Genomic DNA, 20,841 nt, shown 5'->3' with positions numbered 1-20,841 from the left:
AAAAATAGAAAGAAGATCTAGAATAAAGGCAGAGAGTCAAGGATAAGTGAGAAAGGGGTAGAAAGGGGAAGAACAGGGAAATAAAATCGACCAAATTATGCTATATTCAACTATGAACATATCAAAAGAAATTCTGCTTTTATGTAAAGTTATAATTCAGCAATGGAAAAAAATCCTTCTATCTCTAGTTTCTTCTATTTCTACTTTCTTCAGTGCTTTTATCATAAATGGGTCCTGAATTCTGTTGAAGGATTTCTCTGCATCTATTCAGATGACTATGTGATTTTTGTCATGAAACATATTTCTGTGGAGAATTACATTTCTTAGTTTACTTATGTTAGACCATCCTAACATCCCTGGGATGAAAACAATTTGTTTATGATGTACAATTTTCTTAACATGACTATGCTAACTTTCTAGCTCAAATGTTAACAAAAATATGTATTCAAAGCCATTGGAAATAAAACATATGTAAACAATGTATATTGGCATTAGTTGTTTTATTTTCCCAAACTGTTCTGAGAATAATAACCTGATACCGTACTTTGAAAATATAAAATGAAAAATGTTGTATAAATATTGAGAAAACAAATAACAACCAAATGAGAAATAACAAACATTTTGCAACTTATCCCAGTTTTTATTCTTTACGTTCAACAATATCAAAGAATGTCTATTAGTGTTCAGATCTAGTGAATGCCCAATGTTCATGTTAGCTGATGTAGCAATGTTCAAAGGTGGAAAGACTGGGTTTTGAGAACTGTAACCCCATCAGCTGATTAATTCATTTGATGTACTAATCACTTGAATAAACTGCTGGGGGTAATTAGGCAGATAAGAGTGTGGCTAGAGGAAGTTGGTCACTGGTGCATGACCTTGAGGATTATGTTTTGTCCCAGGTTCCCCCCACTGAGTATCTCTCCTCCACCAAGCCATTCTACCATAATGTTCTCACTCGTCTCAGGTTCAGAGCATTGGCATCCATGAAATTAGACCTCTGAGGCCATTACCCCAAAATGAACTTTTCCTCCTCTTAGTTGTTCTTGTAAGACACTTTGATCACCTCAATAAATAGCTAACACAATAACAATCAAATTCTTATTTGGTAGACCATTACAAATAATTTTCATAATAGTTTACAATATGATAATGAACAGAGAACTAAATTTTTAAAAAACTTGGATAATTTTCTAACAAACCTCATTCCATTTCTATTACTTTAAGAGACAAAATTTATTAGTTTGTGTCATCAAGTTGAAAATTAGGTCATTGATGTTGAAAACTACTTTATGCTAACAATAATATGATTTGATGATGGATACATCAGATTACAGTTTTTAAAATCCCTATTCACCTTGCTAAGATTTCAAATGGAATTTCATTGTATAGTAATGATTTATCAAAATTTATAGTAAACTCATGATGTGTTCAATATTGTATACTGATCATACTTGTAACAATAAGTCAATACAAAAGAATTTTTAAACCTTAAAGCCTAACACCCTAGAGGAAAGGACATTTTTAAACATGTACTTATGTATTGTTTAGTGGATAAAAGAAATGTGACATAGGGTTGGATAGGAAGGAAGGGGGCAAGGGTTAGTTAATGATGGCGGAATGTGATGATCATTACTATCCAAAGTACATGTATGAAGACAGGAACTGGTGTGAATATAATTTGTATATAACCAGAGATATGAAAAAATGTGCTCTATAGATGTAATAAGAATTGTAGTGCATTCTGCTCTCATATATAAACTTAAAAATTTACATTAAAAAAAGTGACATAAATATTAGTCCAAGGGGGAAAAGAGTATAAAACATCTAAATACTAAACAAAACACTTTTTTTCCAAAGGGAAAAGCCTTTATCCCCCACAGAACTAGTGGAAACCAAAGTAACAGAATTTTCACTTATTCTTCTTTTAATGGATCATGGGGATTATCACTTTGTTATGGTTTCTAGACACTGGGAGATATATTTTAAAAAGAGATGTAATCAATTTAAAGGTCAGTATTTACAAAGTTCCACAAGTTGAAACCTTTGCTTCTATAACATGAAGAAATATTTTTGATGTAAAATTTCATAAAAGGTTAAATGGTCTTTTAAAGTTCCTTTTATGGGTTGACAAGCAAAACATTCCTAAGACAGTGGTCCTGGTAGAGTACCTACTAAAGGTGCTTTAATTCTACCCACATGTTTTCTTTGTTTCACAGGATTTGTCATTTGCTTAGAGAATAAAAATTCTGCTCCTCTTGGCAGGACCACAGTACTTGAGGTCATTATTGCCACAGGTATCATTCAAGATAAATATTGAGCAAAGTTCAATATAAATTTTTAATCCTCCATCCTCAGTTAAAGGGAAGCCTGAAATGGTTTAAATTCACAAGTAGACTTCATGTCAAGGACTTTGGGAACCTGCCTCAATATTTTTCAGGTTGTAGAATGTAGATTATGTACATTTTTTTCTTTAGTAACACCAAAAACATCTCCACTTACTTAAGGAAGCACACTGAATACATGGAAATCTAATATGGATATATGGACATTGAACTCACAATATTGGGTTATAAAAGGAAATATACATTTGATTTAATCCTCAGTTCTTGGCACAGAGTTTCTAAAACCATAAAACTTTCTCAACCATAAGGGTAATAAAAGTATATTTTTTATAATATTTGGGTTTTCTTTGCCAAATTCCCAAAATAGGTTTGGAACAATAAAGATAAGAGTAGACAGTTTTTTTATCCATACCATGCACCGTTCAGCCATACCTGACCTTATACCAATTATGTGACTCTTGAGGGTCCTCAAGATAGTTCCAGAACGGGAGCTGCTTGCCAAAGGAACCAGTTATGTGGAAAGCAAGTGCCATCACCAATAGCCAATGATTTAATTAAACAGACCTCCATAACTGGACCTCAGTAAAAAGTGGAGTTGAACTCAGCAGGACACTGTTAGTGATGGGATTGTCATAGATGTAGCACATAATGAAACAGACTTTGAGAAACAGGATAGAAACCCCAAAAGTTTCTCCCATGGTCACTTTGAGATAAAATAAATCATAGGGGGAGATGGAAGAAGTGGGTATAAAATGTTGCCATTTTTTTCCAGTTATTCTTAGAGATGAAGAAATAAACTTGATGATCAGGTCATCTGACTGTGAAGGAAGAGAAAATATTCTCCTCAGCTCTGGACAGGCAAGTGAAAGAGCTCTTGACTTCCTTACCCCTCTCTAATTTAACCTTCCTTAATGGTGTTCTCCAAGACATGAGAACAGCATTAGGGAAGGCAACGATTCTCCAGGTAGGACCAAAAGCTGGATATTTCCCAAAAGCATGAGAATCAAAAGCAACACTGACACTTGGATTTATCAAAATAAAAAGTGTCTACACAGCAAAGGAAAAATCAACAGAATGAGGAGATGACCTACACAAAGGGAGAAAATGTTTGCCAACTATTAATCTTACAGATGGTTGTTATCTGAACTATAGAAGAAAATAAAAGAACACTTAACAACCAAAAACAAGTCATCCAAATAAAAATGAGCATATTATCTTAATACACACTTCTCAAAAGAAAAATGCAAATGACCAATAAATGTATTTTATTTTGCTCAATGTCATTAGCCATCAGGGAAATGCAAACCAAAATTGAAATGAGATACAATCTCACCCCATTTAGAATGGCAATTATCAAAACAACAAAAATTAACAAATGCTGGTGAGGCCATAGAGAAAGGGAACTCTTATATACAGATGGTAGAAGTGTAAGTTGATGTGTCCACTATGAAAAACAATATAGAGATTCATCAAAACACTAAACATGGAACTATCACATGATCAATCAACATTACTCCTGGGTATATATCCAAAGGAAAACAGCATACAAAAGAGTCAGTTTCACTGCCTGCATGCACTATGCATAACTAACACATAGAATCAATCTAAGTACCCATTAACCAACAGATGGAATGAAGAAAATATGGTATATATACAAAATGGAGTATTATTCACTCATTAAAAAGACAAAACTCCTGTCATTTGAAACAAAAAAGAAAAAAAATGGAACTGAGAAAATCATGGCAACCAAAAAAAAAAAAAAAAAACAGACATAGAAAGAAAGTATCTTATTTGTTCTCCTATTAAAACAAAATATGTGAAAATTTTACCTGAAAGTAAAATTGTGATTACTAGCATCTGGGAAGTCTGCTGGGGTGGAGGGAGTGGAAGAGGAGGTATGGATGTGATCAGTGCAGGCTGTATGGGTTAAGAAAATATCTCAGTGAATCTTATTAATATGCCTAATTAATTTGTTGATTAAAACTGATATTTTTGAAGAAAATTTAGAATTAAAGGATAAAATAACTGGGAATATTCAATAGCTGATTTTTTAGAAAATTAGGATGTGAAACCTGGACAAACCAGGTCACATGAAGGCATAATGAAGATCCTTCAGACACTGTTGCAAAGTTTGAAATTTCCAGGACCTGTGCCCTTTGAAAATGACCAGTCCTGCCTATGCTCTGTTCTTCCAGAGACAGTTCCCTGAATGGAGGGTAATGTGGGCAACAGTAGCCCAAAGTAGAACCACAACACAAAAGCTCAGTTCTGGCCCTGTTCTTGTAGAAAGAGGCTGGTCTCCAGGAAGAGTATGAGAATGCTGCAGGGTACTGTCCTTGGAACAGAAACCATCTTGCAGGTGGCCAAGTTCCTGCAGCATCTGCAGCAGTAAACCCTGGGCCTGGGTTCAGACGGTGAGCAGGAGAAATGATTGCACATCCCCAAGGTTGCTGCACAAGGCCAGCCTGAAGCACTTCAGTAAAGCTGAGGATCTGTAGTTGCCACCTCCCCAGCTTTTGCATTCTGCACCTTCCCCATTAGCACCAAGAACATGGGTCTTAGGGATGATAGGCTGTGACAGCACCCCTCTACACACATCACAATTCTTCCAGTTCCTTGAACAATGACTGTGTAACCCAACTTAATCGATCCACCTCTTGGTGAGAATCCAGGCAGAACATAGCACCAAGAACAGTGATGACAGGGAACCAATTTGTTTGCAAATGGGGAATCGCTCCCAAAGCCCTACTGGCTACCAGAGCAAGCTGCAGTTTATTTGGCAGGGAATGCATGACCTGGTTCAGAGAAGACATCATCACAAACGTTGAGTGGGGACTTTCTTGCACAAGGAAGTCTGACAACATGCTTCCTTATACTTTCCACGTTATGGAAATGAGGCTTCGGGTTTTCCCTGCATGGAGATCTTAGTATTACAATGAAGTCCCACTATCTGTCACTAAGGTATGCTCCTTTAGGACAGATTGGGTAATTCTACTTCTGAAAAACAATTTTTAGAAGATTTGTAATAAAAACAGCTTTATCTCATGAATCTGGGAGACTGAATAGGGGTTGTATACATCTAGTGTTCTCAGGTTTCTGCTGGGAAGTCAGCAGCATCTTCACTTGTCAGGCCGCCCCTCTGCTAACATCTGCAGCAGAGCTTCAGTCTTGGAAACAGACACTACTCTGTGCCTTCGATTACAATACATTAATAAAAATAAGCTTGAAAAAAATTTTTTGAGGTCTGGGGTTGTGGCTCAGTAGTAGAGCTCTTGCCTACCATGTGTGAAGCACAGAGTTCAATCCTCAGTTGTACATAACAATAAATAAAATAAAGGTATTGAATCCATCCACAACTAAAAAAATATTTTATATTTTAAAAAAGGATTTTGACAGTTTTTACATAAAGAACTGACAAATGTTTGAGTAGACAAATATGTTTAACTTGATTTAAACACTACACTATATATACATATATTGAAACATAACATAGAACCCCATTATAGGCGCAACTTGGTGATGTATGTATCAGTTTAACATAAGTCTAGTTTAAATTTTTAAAATGAAAATTTCTACTTATTTCATCTTTTATGAAACTTATCATTGTGGCTATAAGGAGCCAATAAATAATACCCCTCTCTTCCCTTGTCCCTACCCAAATAGATGCATGCATATGACAGACATCACAGCATGAACTTCATTATTGACAAAAGCTAGGTTGTAGGATTTGGCTTAAATTTCCAAACTCAATAAATTTTCTAACATGTTAACTTGTATGAAATTTACCCAGAAAGAGATGAACAACTCTTTACCACTCCTGCAGAGACATTCATTTTCTCTTTCAATCAGTACTTATTGAGTGACAACTTGGGGCCACATACTGTGTTATGTCTAGGACTCAATAGAGAACAAATCAAAGTCATTATACTAAAGGATTTTACATTTTTTAATTGATAGGGAGGAAAACATTTTAAAAATTAGACACCACAGCACACATATTAATGAACAACATCCACAACACTGTTAATTCCAAATGCTGGCAAGAAAATGGAACAATAGGAACACTTTGATTCATGGCTGGTCAAATGCAAAATGATAGCCACTTTGGAAAACAGTTCTTAGTCTTAACACCCAAGTCAATAAGAGTGTTCCTAGGTGTTAACACAAATGAACAGAAAACATGTCCACACAAAAAACCACACAAGAGGACAAATACAAACTTCATTCATAAGTGTCAAACATTAGAAGCAATCAACAGGTACTTCAATGGATAAATAAACTGTGGTAAAATATTTTCTTCAATAAAAAGAAATGTCAACAGGCCATAAAATAGAATGGAGGAATTTTAAATGCACATTACTAATGGTAAGAAGACATTGGAAAAATTTGTGTAGGTCCCAACTAAAAAAAAAATTGAAAAAATACAAAAAAAAAAACTTAGGAGAATTTCACAAATATATTGAGATAAGGAAAGTAAAAAAAATCAAACTTTATTATCTGTTTAATATGGAATATAAAAAGCAGGAATCAGAATACTGCATCCATGCGGTTAGAACAGGGAACATTAGGCAATGCTAGAAATCTTTATTGTAGATAATCATGGTGGTTACAGGTTTGAATGCACTTGACAAAATCATGGAACTATACTCTGAAAGCGTGTGCCTTTTACTGATGTAAATGGTAGCTCAATAAAATCTAATCACTAAAAATAATATATTTTCTTAAATCCATCAGGACTCAATCAGACAAATAATTAGAAATTTATTAGTCTTCACAATAAAAATTCACAGTAGGCTATGCTGTGATTCAATAACCCACAAAGAATGTAAATAAGCAATTCCTTCCAATAGCTCTACTCTGCCATCACTGGTGTTTCTATCATTTGAAGGCTACTTCCCCTCCTGATTACAGAATGACTGTCAGTAGTGAACAGAACCATTCATGTTCATTAGGAGAGGGAGATTCACTCCCTGATTCCTCTGAGAAGAGGAAGAAGCAATTTATGAGCAGGACTAAAAATCCATGCTATTCCTAAACCAACCACTAGTATGACTGAGTTGTTGACTTGGATTAATCCATGTTCACTCACAGCATCCCAAGTCACATGAGCTTTAAGAAGGAAAGTGTGACTTTAAACAATATTGAAGTATTGTTTTTCAAGAAGAAGGGATGAACAGACAGCAAACATGAACCACAATCCTCAAAGCTGGTTCCTCATTTAAAAAATTCCATTTGCAACTTTTTTAACTGCTCCAAAGCATTTCATACAAAATTTTATTACACAATATTTCATCAAAACTTTACACTGAACAATTGCTTTAATACACCTGAACTGTGCCTCATTATTTCATGTCCTTGAATCATGTCCTTGAGCTCATCCCCAACAATAGGTCTAGAATAATGAATGAAAATCTGAACAAATGTCCACAAAAAGTGTTGATTCATATGTAGGTCTTCATCATTTCACAAACTGATCTTTGAAGATCTTTACAAAGTATGTCATTCCAGCCCCATTGCAATGATGGACGATGATGATTTACTATAACACATGCTCTTCACTATGACTTGGGTCACCTGGATGCCAGAATCTGGAACAGAGAAAAAGAATGAAGTCATTCTTCCAAGACTGCTTTTATAGGGGTTAGAGTCATTATGGGGTCAGAGGCTGGGGTGGATGTTTGTGGAAGTGAGGGTCAGATGTGCCCACACCAACCCTTCCCAATTCTCATGCAGTTTCTCCTCCACCAACACCTCTGGCATTTATCTTAAAAATTGTGCCCTCATCACTCATATTTTCTCATACCTTATTGCCCTAAGCATTTGACCAAATGTTACCCACAGGCTCTCCTCTAAATGTAGGCCCTATTGCCAGGAGACTGTCAATCCATGGGGCTTTCTTATATGATGAAGAGAAGTCAACGTGGTCCCATGATTCAAAATGGGTTTTTTTTTTTCCTTTTTAATGGGATGATTTTGAAGTCTGAAGAAATAATTAAGTCTCTAGATCTTCTACTTATTCCTGTTTTCTAGGTCAAATAATTTAATTTCTTAGATTCTCAGCTTGCCTATCTAAAAACTGGACCAGAGTAACAGCACTATATATTTCACAAAGAAGTTATAAGGATCAAAGATAGAAGTATACTAATGTATTTAAATGCCTTTAAAGATTACATAAATATGAAATATTGTAATATTATCCAACTTTGGGATTATGCTTTATGAGAACTATTAAAGCATAATAATATACAATAATCTTTAAAAACATGAATTTTTATTACAGAGAATCAATACAGTTTTTAAAAGCACAGTAGAATCCACCTGGTTCTAAAGACTATTGTTGGATGACATTAGCTGAACTATCTATACTCTCCAAACTCAATTTCCTTAGTTCTATAATAGGAAAAATAATGTGTGCCTCCTAGGGTTCTGTGATAATTTCATGAGGTAATAAAATTGATTAACTTTGTGTGCAAAAGGACAAGAGTGAGCTGTTTTAGTTTCAGAACTGATGGTGGAACACTCTAAACTTCCTGTATGACCCAGGACCAGGATTCCTTTATATAATTCTGTACTCACATGGCACTTTGGTTGTATGGGGTCTGATCAACCCATTTCCAGTGTCCTTGACCCTCTGGATCTGATAGCCCCACAAAATAAGCAGTGTTTTTATCCATATTCTGAGTGAGGAAATCCTAAAGGAAAAGAAAAAGAAAAGAAGTCATAGGTTTTAGATACTCAGCATGAACTGAGGGTGTTTTTTTTTTTTAAATTGCCAAATCATGCTAGTACTGGTGTTAATGTAACAGAATGAAGTCCACTCTCATGAGAAAATATAATTCACCAATAAAAATATTTTTAAAAAAATTTTGGTGATTTATTTCTTCTTTATTATTTAATTGTAAAATCTTTCAGATAACAAATAATTTGATATATATACACAGTGCATAATGATCAAATTGTCATAGTTACATTTCCCTCTTCTTTGTATCTTCTGAAAAATTTTACTAACATCTAATAATTATACATATTTAAAGGTACAGTGTGATTTTTCAACTGAACTCTTTATGATCATACACAAGTGAAAACAAAAGTAGACAGTTCAGGAATAACCAGATGGGGACCTCAGAACTGCAGGTCTTTGAGCACAAAAGAATCAAAGACTTCAGCTGTAAGTCTTAATTTTATTAAATATAGAAGCAATTCCTACCTACAATCATAATGAATTTCTATCTCAAATTCAAATTCCCTCTCTTCTTCACTGAGAGAATATTCTTAAAAGTTTTACATAAGAAAATTCTTACAAATTTAATCATTTTCCTTTCAAATCATCATAAAATTTTTTGTACCACAAATTGAACCCAGGAGCACATAACCACTGAGCCACTAACCGCTATTTCTTATATTTCAATTAGGGACAGAGTCTTGCTAAATTGCTTAGTTCCTTGCCACATTGCAAAGGATCGCTCTGAACTTGAGATCCTCCTGCCTCAGCCTCCCAAGCCCCTGGGACTACAAGCATGCACCACAACAACCAGCATTTCACAGATTCTTAAAATATCATTCCTGATTGCTGATTGTCAGTCTCTTGATTTAACTTTGCCTATTAAAGTTAATTCTCCTTTCTATTAAGCAATTGATAATTCAGAAAACAGTTACATATTGAAATAACCAACTGCTGTTGTAGGCAGAAACATTTTCATCCTTTCACTAAACCCCCAGGTCCTACATGTTGAATGCCACAATTTCCCTGGGGGTAGGCTAGTTACACTGAAGAAGGTACAAGGTGTGGAATGGGAAGGCTGAGGGAGCCTCTCCTATCTGTCTTATGGAAAGTCTTCTGCCACAGCATCAATATCCCTTCTTAGCAAAGACATGTACAAAAGTCAGACAGGCTCATGACTCCATTGTCTCTTAGTAAGTACCTGCTCTTCCTTGCTGTTGATCACCATCAGGTGAGCCTCCATTCTAGAGCAGTTCTCCTGACTCTCATTCCAAGATTTTGCATCAGTAGAAAAAAAGTAGCAACTGGAACTAAATGACTTCCAATTCTGTGGGCAACAGCTCCAGACTTTTCCTTTATAGACAAGAAGGGCAAATCAGTGCAATATATAAAAAAATATTGTTGAATTGTGTGTATTATTAATTTAAAGACCTAGGGAAACAGCATGAAAGCTGTAGCTCCCATATTCACCCAGATATAACAAGGAGATCCCTCTCCTCAGTTGCCAAGGAGGCAAGTTGCCTGAAGTGGGCAATAATGTGTCAGGGCCCCTTTCACCTGCTGGACTGGTATTACAAAAAAAAAGATAAAATATAATGTTTAAATAAAACCTAGACCCCAAAAACCTCAAAATGGTAATATCCAAGTTTCAGCCCAAAATAATTAATCTTACCAAGGCCCAGGAAGTTCTAAATTTTAGTAAAAAAATGATAATCAATAGTGGCAAAAAAAAGAAAAGCTGAAACATGGCTCAGGGGGTTGGCAGCCCAAGGTTCAATCTCAGGTACCAACACAAACCATCTTAAGGAAACAAAAGAGCGCTGACTCATAATGGCAATGGGGTGGGGGAGGTAATGGAGGAACTTCATATAGGGCAAAGGGGATGGAGGAGAATGGAGGGGGCAATAGGACAGGAATGATGATGGAATGAGTTAGACATCATTACCTAAGTACATATATGAAGACACAAATTTGTGTGAACATACTTTGTGTGCAATCAGTGACTTGAAAATTTGTGCTCTATATGTGTAATATACATAAATTGCATTCTGCCATCATGTATAAAAAATTAGGTTGAATAAATAAATTTTAAAAAAGAAAAAAGTAGACAATAAAAAAAGATGTAAAAATGGAAATTTTATCACTGAAAAATTTAATGACCTTTTAAAAGCTTAGCAGACTTCCTTTGGCCTCCATCTGCCATTCCTTCCTGAGTCTGAAAGTTACCCAGATCGAATTTTGGAGTTATCAAGCCCCCACATTTCCATGAGTCAAGTTCTTAAAATAAATATCCATGTTCATATTGCTTCTGTTTCTCTAGAGAGCACAAACATAATACACCACCCTAATAAATGGGAGCATGACTCCTTCATCATAAAATATTAACTGCATGTAGCAATCTCCTAATGAATGATATAGTGTGGGTAGGAGAGGAAAAAGTAGCTTCACAATGAGAAATCTGACAAACACTACCTCAGGTGATCAAGTTCAGCATTGATAGTCAACATTCACTTTGATAATATATACCCTGGAACTAATATGATGAATAGCATTTTATATCTGTGACCTTCCTCCCCAAAACAAATAACCCCCCATAATCATTAGAAAAACTTCAAATTTTAACACAGAGACAACCAATAATATAGAAATGGTATACCCCTAAGTTGTCAAAGTCATCTAACAAGGAAGATCTGAAAAAAAATTTTATAGCAAAGAGGAAACTAAAGAGATATGACAAATAAATGGAATGTGGGGGACTGCAGTAATTCTAGTATATGAAAAAGAACAAGAGTTTAAAATTGGGAAAATCAAGAATGTTGGGCTAAGGAAGTAGCTCGGTGATAGAGACGTGCCTAGCATGTATGAAACCCTGAATTCAATTCCTAGTACTAAAGGGAAAAAAATCATGAATATTGGTTCATTTGTTGTAACAAATGTCCTTACTTAGGAATAGGATAATAATAATGGCCACTGTGTGTGCAAAGTAGGGTTAAAATAGAATCTTTTAATATTATCTGCTCAACTTTTCTGAAAATTTAAAAATGTCTTTCAGACACTTCGTTTTAGAGGTAAAAAAAATTCTCATTCACCATATATTCATCTTCATTTTCACCAAATTGTTTGATTAACATGAGAAAAACACTAGCCTCGCAGAAACCTCAGAAAAAAGAACAGTCTGAAGAAATACAATAACAATATATTCTTTTTCCAAATTGAGCTTCACATGGACAATACTCAATATCTATATTAGAATGTTAGGTTCTGGATTGGGGCTGTGGCTCAGTGGTACAGCACCTGCCTTGCACATGTGAGGCACTGGGTTCTATCCTCAGCACCACACAGAAATAAATAAATAAAGATATTGTGTTTGTCTATAACTATAAAAAGATTTTTAAAAAAGAATGTTAGATTCTATGAAATTGTACACTTGTAGATTAGAATACCATGAGACTCCATTTCTTAGTGTGTTCTACCTAAAAATCATAAATACTGATTTGGGAATCTTACATACTACAGTCAACAATTGAATTCTAGGCACATGAAGTTTTACCTTCCATGGATGAATTCGTTCTTACACACTCCAAATGTGTGTAAATGATTTTTTTAAATAAATCTTTTATTATTTTTGTCTTCAAACAGCTGAGAATTTTTTTGAAAGAAATCTGGAAAATAGAACATAAACCAATCATTTTCTGGTAGCATTAGGTCGTTGCTTTTCACATTGCTTTCTTGCACTCTATAGACAAAAATCTACACATGACCAATTACCCAGTTGGACAGAGCCTGACAGAAAATGTTTCCCCATGACCCCTCAGTAAATGGAATCCTAATCCTACTGCTTTGTAAATATTAGATATCTCCAGGAATAACTAAAAGATGAGGAGTTGAAATAAGACATGAAAGTACCATCAATTGGGATCTGAAGGATATTATCCATAGTCTCCTTTAAGAGTTAACCCAAGATGCAAACAAAGGCTAAACTTTGTGAGATGGGAGTGGAAGTTATTTAAGGAAGTACAAAACCTGGGACTTTGGGGAAAGGAAGAATTTGCTAATTTTAACCAATTCTGGGTGATCTTAAAGATTGATGAAGAGGACACTGTTCTTCATTTCTTTTGTGTGTCTCTCCCAGTTTAGAACTAACTCACTCCCACTTCTAGAAATTCAATTTTCTGGGCTGCAGTGGTATCTCAGTATCACGGCACTTACCTAGAATACACAAGGCCCTGGGTTAATAAACACTACTGCTAGAAATTAAATTTCCTCTTTAACCTCCTATTTGTTCTTTGACCCACTTCATTCTGGCTATGGCTTCCATCATTTCATTAAACCATGCATGAAATTGATCATCAATAATTTACTAGAACGATTTATTAGTCATTTTCTAATGGCCTCTTGCAATCACTCACCCAGGTCTTCCTCCTTACTCTTGGTACACTGTCCTCTCCTATTCCTGCCTCACCTTTCTTACTGCTGCTTATTATCCTCTTCCATAAGCTCTTTTCCTCTAATCACCATGTTAAAAAAAATGTAGTATTTCCAAGAGTATTACCCTAATCCCTATATAGTTTAAAGTCCTCTTCTGGAGTGATACCATAATTCCTATGCTGGAACTTGCTATCATTATGTAAATGACTTTTAAACTTCTAGACCTCTCTCCTGAAATCCAGACAAATGTGCTTCCCACTGGACATGTACATTGTGAGTTAACTTTGTGCCCAAAATGTAAATAATCATCTCTTGAAACAAACTATTCATCCTATACTGCCTACACCTTTGAACAGCTTCTTCACTGCTGAGTTTAGAAGGTCAGGATATAATATTCACACTTAACTTCTCTGGGGTTTTAATCCCCAATATTCATCAAACCTTGGCCGCCTTGATTGTATCTTCTTTACCCTTCAAAGCTACTTGTCCTCTCTTCACTAACAGTATCCTTAAATGAGACTCTCAATGTTTTCCAATGGGATGATGAATTAGCATCTCTTCGATGCATTATAATTATAATAATCATAGGATGCACTGTTACATAGTCATACACACACATAACATTATTTGGTCATTTTCATTCCCCAGTACCTCCGCATTCCCTTCCCTCTTCTGTCACCCTGGTACCCTGCCTCTACTCTACTACTTTTGCCTCAATTTTCATGAGATCTGACCCCTTTTTCTCTTTTTGCTCCTAAATTATCATATATGAGGGAAGACATACAACCAATGACTTTCTCAGTCGGGTTTATCTCATTTAACACAATGCTGTCTAGTTCTGTACGTTTTCTAGAAAATAATGCCTCTCCTTACCTTGACCTTTGTCCTCCTAGTCCATCTTCACACCTCAGTAAAAGCATGCCTCCTTAAGTCAAATTTGATTATGTCAAATCCCTGCCCCAAATTCCACAATGTCTCCACACTCACTGACAGACTGAAAAATTGGCCTCAATGTTCCACCCTTCTTGGATTTATATCCCTTAGCATTGTGACTTTGCAGCTTCTCCAATCAAGTAGAACTAAAAAGATTCTCCAATCAAGAATCTGTTTCTTCACCAATAGAATATGAGCTGCCTTTAAGACTCCATTTGGTCAACAGAATGTGCAAAAGCAACCAGGATCGTTCCAATTTTAAACTTTAACATGCCTTTTTTCCTTTCGCCCCCTATCATGGAAGTCTGAAATTGGCTCATACAAAAACATCAGTGTATGTGAAGTCAAATAACACTAGCCTTATACATGCAATTAAGGAAATACAGATGTGTTCTCACACAGAATTTAATATAGAACTGACGATCCATAGATTTCATTCTGTAGCACCAACCCAGGCTAGCCTGATGAATAATGAGAGGACTAAGGTAAAATTGCTCCTTTCATTCTAGCTCACATGCTCTTCTTCAGAAGCCGAACTGCCCGTGTTGGGTCCCCAACATCATATGCATGAGTGAATTCAGTTAGGACCAAAGAAAATACCCAATTGAGCCAGTCTAAATTTCCAGACCACAGATACATGAGCTAAATAAATATCTGTTTCAATTCACTGTTTTAGGCTTGTTTATTAAGTAGCAAAGGATATCTTATCATATAATCTTTAGGGAAAAATCAAAATTTTTTTATAATAGTGTATGACCTTCTTCAGGATCTAAATTCTGTTTTTGTCTGCCACCTACAACTTCATTTCAAAGTTTTTCACATAACACTATATTTTCCTGGTCAGGCATATTTGTATTTCCCCCAAATACTTCCATGTTGTAATGACATACATATAATATATCTATGTCATGTAGTAGTAACAGGGGCAGATGTCTCCTCCTTCAGGAGACCCATATCAGCTTTCTGTGCTCACTTCTTACCTGAAAAATACTTCTTATCTCATGTTGTAAATACTGGTTATATTGACTATTCTATTAATATCTTGAGAGCAGTGGCTGTGGCTATTTCTGGATTCCCTCACACGGTGCCTAGTAAACAATATGTATGGCCATTGTTACTTATCAAATGACCAAATTGATAAATAAAATATCTATTCTAGTTTATGCTAAGTTTTATGACTTTTGAAAGCTTGATAAACTCTGAAATATAACATATGCATAAATCCACCTATTTGTTAAATTGACATTTCCTGAGATCTCACAATGGGAAAGACAGAAATTATTAGAAGAAAATTCCCTGGGATACTCTTCCTGGGACATTTCTTCCATCCCCTTAATGTCCACCTGCTCATCCAAAAATATAAGTGTCTGTGAAATCAAATAAGACTAGCCTTATAAATGCTATTAAGGAAATATAGATATGTCCTTACACAGAATCTAATATAGAACTGATGACCCATAGATTTTATTCTGTGACACCAACCCATACACATATACCAACTCTTAAAATTCTCTCAGTGAAAATAAATTCCATTATTTTTGCAAAAGCAAAGTTCCCACTGAATTCTCAGGAACTCCAAACCATGCCCCCGCAATAGAAAATTTATTTTTCAAATTCCTGGATCATTGTGAAATGTCAGTTTCTAATGAATGGCTTCTATTCACGAAAGGCAGGAATTAATAACTGACTCAGTTGGCATACTTACTGATAAAAGAGGCAGACAGTAAGATTTCCTTCATCAGGAAAAGTATCAGCAACAAGGCAAGAAGAAGCTTGGAAAAACCAAAATGACTCTGGTGAGAAATGGTGTTTTCTCTGGGATCTGAAGGATAAAACAAATTAGATTCATCACCCTATCACCCTACCGCGCCCAGGGTAACACTCCAGGTAGCCAGTAAGTTCATAACCTTCCTTGTGAACATGGGGCCTACATATTCTCTCTTACCTACCCATTTTGGGCTCTGTTTCCTTCCCAGGTCTCAATTATGGAGATCGATGGCAAACCCACCTTCCCAAACTGAACTGCTAAGCTGGCCTGTGCCCTTTCACACACTATTTTCTGCTCATTCCATCTTGTCACCTAGGCAGAGATATTCTCTAATTATTAGAAGCCACCCTCCAACTATACCCCAAGAATATTACTATCCATTTTCTTCTATCTCTAATTCTTACTATCTCTAATAACCTGACAGTATCTTCTGTGCTGTTGCCCCCTTACCTAGTTGATCTGAGACACCTTCAAGCCAATCATAGCCTCCCACCATAAGCCATTCCATATCAAGCTGAAACCTCAAACTAAAGTTTCTGCATGTCCCAAATTTCCCATCTCCAGAGGTAAGAGAGGGACTTAAAACCATCATAGACCAGTTACTTCCCCAGGATTCCCCATCCTTACTGAATCCCCCTGCAACACTCCATATTGCCAGGACACAAACCCTCAGGAGCCTATCGCTTAGTCCAGGACCTCTGTCCAATTAACAAGGCAGTTATTCCCATTAACCCAGTGGTTCCCAACCCTTACACTCTTCTTTCTCATATTCCCTCTTCAACCACTCACTTTACTGTTCTGGGTCTTAAAGATGCCTTCTTTACTGTGCCACTCCATCCTGACTCTTATTACCTTTTTGTCTTCACATGGGAAGACCCCTACATCCTTTAGGTCTCAAGAGCTGACATGGACAGTTCTACCCCAAGGCTTCAGTGACATTCTCCACCTCTTTGGACAAGGCTTGGCACAGGATCTAATCACTTGTGACTTGCAGGATAGCACTCTCTTTCAGTATGTGGATGACCTTCTCCTATGCAGTTCATCCCTCAAGACTTCCTAAACTCACACTGCTCAGCTCCTCAATTTTCTTGGGTCCCAGGTATATTGGGTCTTTCCAGCCAAAGCCCAGCTTACTACCTCTTCAGTCACCTATTTAGGTATACTCCTCACTCCAACCACTAGAATCCTGACAACAGACAGAATTTAAGCTCTCCATGATCTACAGCCATCCAAAAGAGCAGACTACATTCTCTCCTTTCTGGGTCTGGCTGGCTTTTAAGACATTGGGTCCCCAGCTTTGCACTCCTTGTCAAGCCCTTATATCAGGCAGCTAATGGGAATCCCCCATGAGCCTTTCACCTCCCCTAACCTTGTAGCCAACTCCTTTTTTAAGCTCAGGGGTGCTCTCACACCTTCTCGCACTTTATCTCTTACTAGCCCTAAAATTCCTTTCCACCTCTTTATGGAAGAAAGACAGGATATTGCCACTGGCCTCCTCACTCAACCAATTGGACCCTTCTACAAGCTGTCCAAGCAGCTAGACTCTATGGTTGATGGAAGGCTACCATGCCTCTGAGCACTGGAAGCAGCAGTGGAACTAACTTTTAAGAAAGCCCTAAAACTTACCTTGCTCCAACAAATAACTGTATTCTCCACCATTGACTACAGGATTTCTTTTTTTTAAGAGAGAGTGAGAGAGGAGAGAGAGAGAGAGAGAGAGAGAGAGAGAGAGAGAGAGAGAGAGAAATTTTTTAAATATTTATTTTTAGTTATCGGTGGATACAACATCTTTGTTTGTACATGGTGCTGAGAATCGAACCCGGCCGCACGCATGCCAGGCGAGCACGCTACCACTTGGGCCACATCCCCAGCCTGACTACAGGATTTCTTGAATCATAAATCTCTTCCCCTTCTGAGCCCTTCACAAATTCAAGAATTCTGCCTTCTCTTTATAGAAAACTCCACCATTACCTTTGTTCTTCCCTCAATCCTGCCACACTCCTCCGACAATCCCTACCCTCTTCGAATGCTAACCATTCCTGTCCACAGGTTCTGGAGGCCCCACAATCACCCCATGAGGACCTCTTTGATTACCCACTTCCCTCACCTGACTTAACCAGTTTTGTGGACAGCAGTTTGGTAATGGGTCGCTGCAGATGGTGTAAAGATGCATACAAAGTAGTCACCACTGCCTCAGTTCTAAAAGCCAGCTGCCTCTATGAAGGGATCACCTCCCAGAAGGCTGAACTTTTTGCACTTACCAGAGCTCTCACTCTATACAAAGACAAATGGGTTAACATATACACAGACTCCAAATATGCTTTCCTAATTGCTCATTCATATTCAGCTATTTGGAAGGAACATGGACTCTTGACCACAAAGGGATCGCCAGTGGTCAATGCCTCTCTGATTTCCAAACTCATAGAGGCACTACAACTGCCATCATGAGTGGCCATCATACATCAAAATTCTTCTGACCCTATAGCTATAAGCAACAACAAGGCAGACTATATAGCACAAGAACTAATGGCAAAATTCTCAGGAGGCCCTATCCTATTTCTGTCCTCCACAATTAAACCTAACTATTCCCCACAGGAATGAGAGGAACTAATAACCAAGGTGGCCATTTTGGGGAGGATGGCCGGATCTTCCTGGGGGTTCTAATTGCCCTTCCTAAACAACAAGCTTACAGTTTATTGATGGACATTCATAACTGTCTTCATATTGACCCCAAATTCCTTTTACAATTTTTAAAACACCTCTTTTACTCCCCAGGAATGAAAACTACCCTCCATCAGGTCCACTCCATTTGTTCTGTCTGCCCTACAGTATACCCACAAGGAGGCACCAAAACTAAACTCCCCACACATCAGATGAGGGGCCACCAGCCAGGCAAAGACTGGCAGATTGACTTCACTCACATGCCTAGGCACAAAAAGTTCACTACCTACTTACTTTGGTTCATTATTTTTCAGGTTGGATAGAAAACTAACCTACCTCCAGGGAAACTGCCAACACCATTGCCTCCATTCTCATCAAGCAGATAATTCCCAGGTTTGTTCTTCCCACCTCCATCCAGTCAGACAATTATTCGGCTTTCACTTCTCAGGTTGTTCAACTAGTCTCCAAAGGCCTCAACATCACTTGGAGGCTCCACATCCCCTACCATCCCAAAACCTTGGGTAAGGTTGAGAGGGCTAATGGCATTCTCAAGGAACATCTCACTAAACTTGCTATTGAACTCAGGCTTTCCTGGCCCAATCTCCTGCCATTGGCCCTCACCTGAATTCAGGCTTTAGTCCCTTTGAGAAACACCAAGGGTGCCCTTTCTTAATCAACCAAAGCTTTCCAATCACTATTTCTCCCCTTGTGTCCTACCTGTCATATCTCACAATTCTACACAAACTCCTAAGGGAACATGCAGACCAGTGTCTTCCTGCACCATCCATTGCCACAATCCCAGTGCAACCACAAACCGAATTGGACAATCTTCAAACATGTGATGCATTCTTACTTAGGGAACTACATCCTCAATCATTGGAACCTCGCTGGACAAGACCCCTTACAGTCATACTTACTATCCCAGTGGCAGCCAAGCTTTTGGGCCACTTCCCCTGGTACCATGTCTACCGCCTTAAAAAGGCACCTGTTCCAATTGTCCAGTGTGAACTTCCACCACACTGAGGCCCACCAAACTCAAGATTTCTCACCAATATTCTTCTTATTTTACTAATCATTAATCTCTCTCACACTTCTATCCCAACCCATAGATGGTGCTTCTACATCCAAGCAACATAGCACCAAGATGACACAACCCACTGTCAGTTTATGGGTCAAGATGATTGCCCTTCCTCTGGCTACAATCAGGTGGTCACCCTTAACATTACTGGATTCAACCAAACTGCCTCATCCCATATATGTGCAGAAATGCTATGCTTCATATCAGACCAAACTGAGGAATCTTGTAAACATTGGCCTAACACCTATGGTGGATGCTATTACAATTCATGCAAGACATGCTTCCTAGATAAGCCTTGCTATGAAAAAATAAGAATACAACAAATTAACTATATGGGACCTGAAATGAGCATCCAGTGTTGATGGTAAATTTTATTCTTGGGGTTTTACCAAACTCCCCTCAGCCTCTATCAGAATCTGGAGAACTTATGTACAAATGTTCCCTCAACTTCACATAACCAACTAGGAGCAAGAGAAAGAAATACAAAACCAGCTGGATGCATTTGCCCATCCTAAAGTTGACCCTTTCTAATGCATGGTCCTAGTATGTCAGGGACTTCAGCTTCTCAATTTATCCAAAGTTAATAACATTTCAGACTGGTTTCTCTGCACAGGTTTGGATCATACTTCTTTTACTGCAATTCCCATTGATCTTCTTCTCAATACCTCAACCATATCCCAACAATCCCCCTCTCCAGCCTTTGAGAAAGTACCCCTTTTTCATAACTCATCAGAGAATTTCCCCTGCTGCTACACATCCTCTGGTTCAGTACCCTGTGACCAGATCATTTGAATCTGTTCCCCAATTTTTGCTCCTCTGGAGGTTCTTTTTCTGGTGCAACAGTACCCTAAAAAAAAAAAATCTAAGCCTCAGCATGCCCTTGGCTTTTTGTGTTTCTTCCACCTTGGTT

General features: G+C 37.3%; 1 protein-coding gene across 1 annotated transcript in view; it reads right to left on the bottom strand.

Moving 5' to 3' along the window:
• The window catches only part of LOC143386080 (C-type lectin domain family 4 member A-like), a 39,498-nt gene extending 22,469 nt beyond the window's left edge, over nt 1-17,029 (bottom strand). The window contains exons 1-4 of the mRNA XM_076841419.1: nt 16,982-17,029; nt 12,614-12,725; nt 10,265-10,416; nt 8,919-9,034 (exon numbers count right to left, since the gene is read on the bottom strand). Of these exons, the coding sequence (XP_076697534.1) occupies nt 8,919-9,034; nt 10,265-10,416; nt 12,614-12,725; nt 16,982-17,029 (428 nt within the window). The remainder of the gene's footprint in view (nt 1-8,918; nt 9,035-10,264; nt 10,417-12,613; nt 12,726-16,981) is intronic.
• Nucleotides 17,030-20,841: the final 3,812 nt, after the last annotated feature.

Source organism: Callospermophilus lateralis (genome assembly GCF_048772815.1).
Source record: "Callospermophilus lateralis isolate mCalLat2 chromosome 17 unlocalized genomic scaffold, mCalLat2.hap1 SUPER_17_unloc_3, whole genome shotgun sequence".
NCBI classification, from domain to species: Eukaryota; Metazoa; Chordata; class Mammalia; order Rodentia; family Sciuridae; genus Callospermophilus; species Callospermophilus lateralis.
Note: the sequence above shows the minus strand (reverse complement) of the source record. Positions and strands in the feature narration are given on the sequence as shown.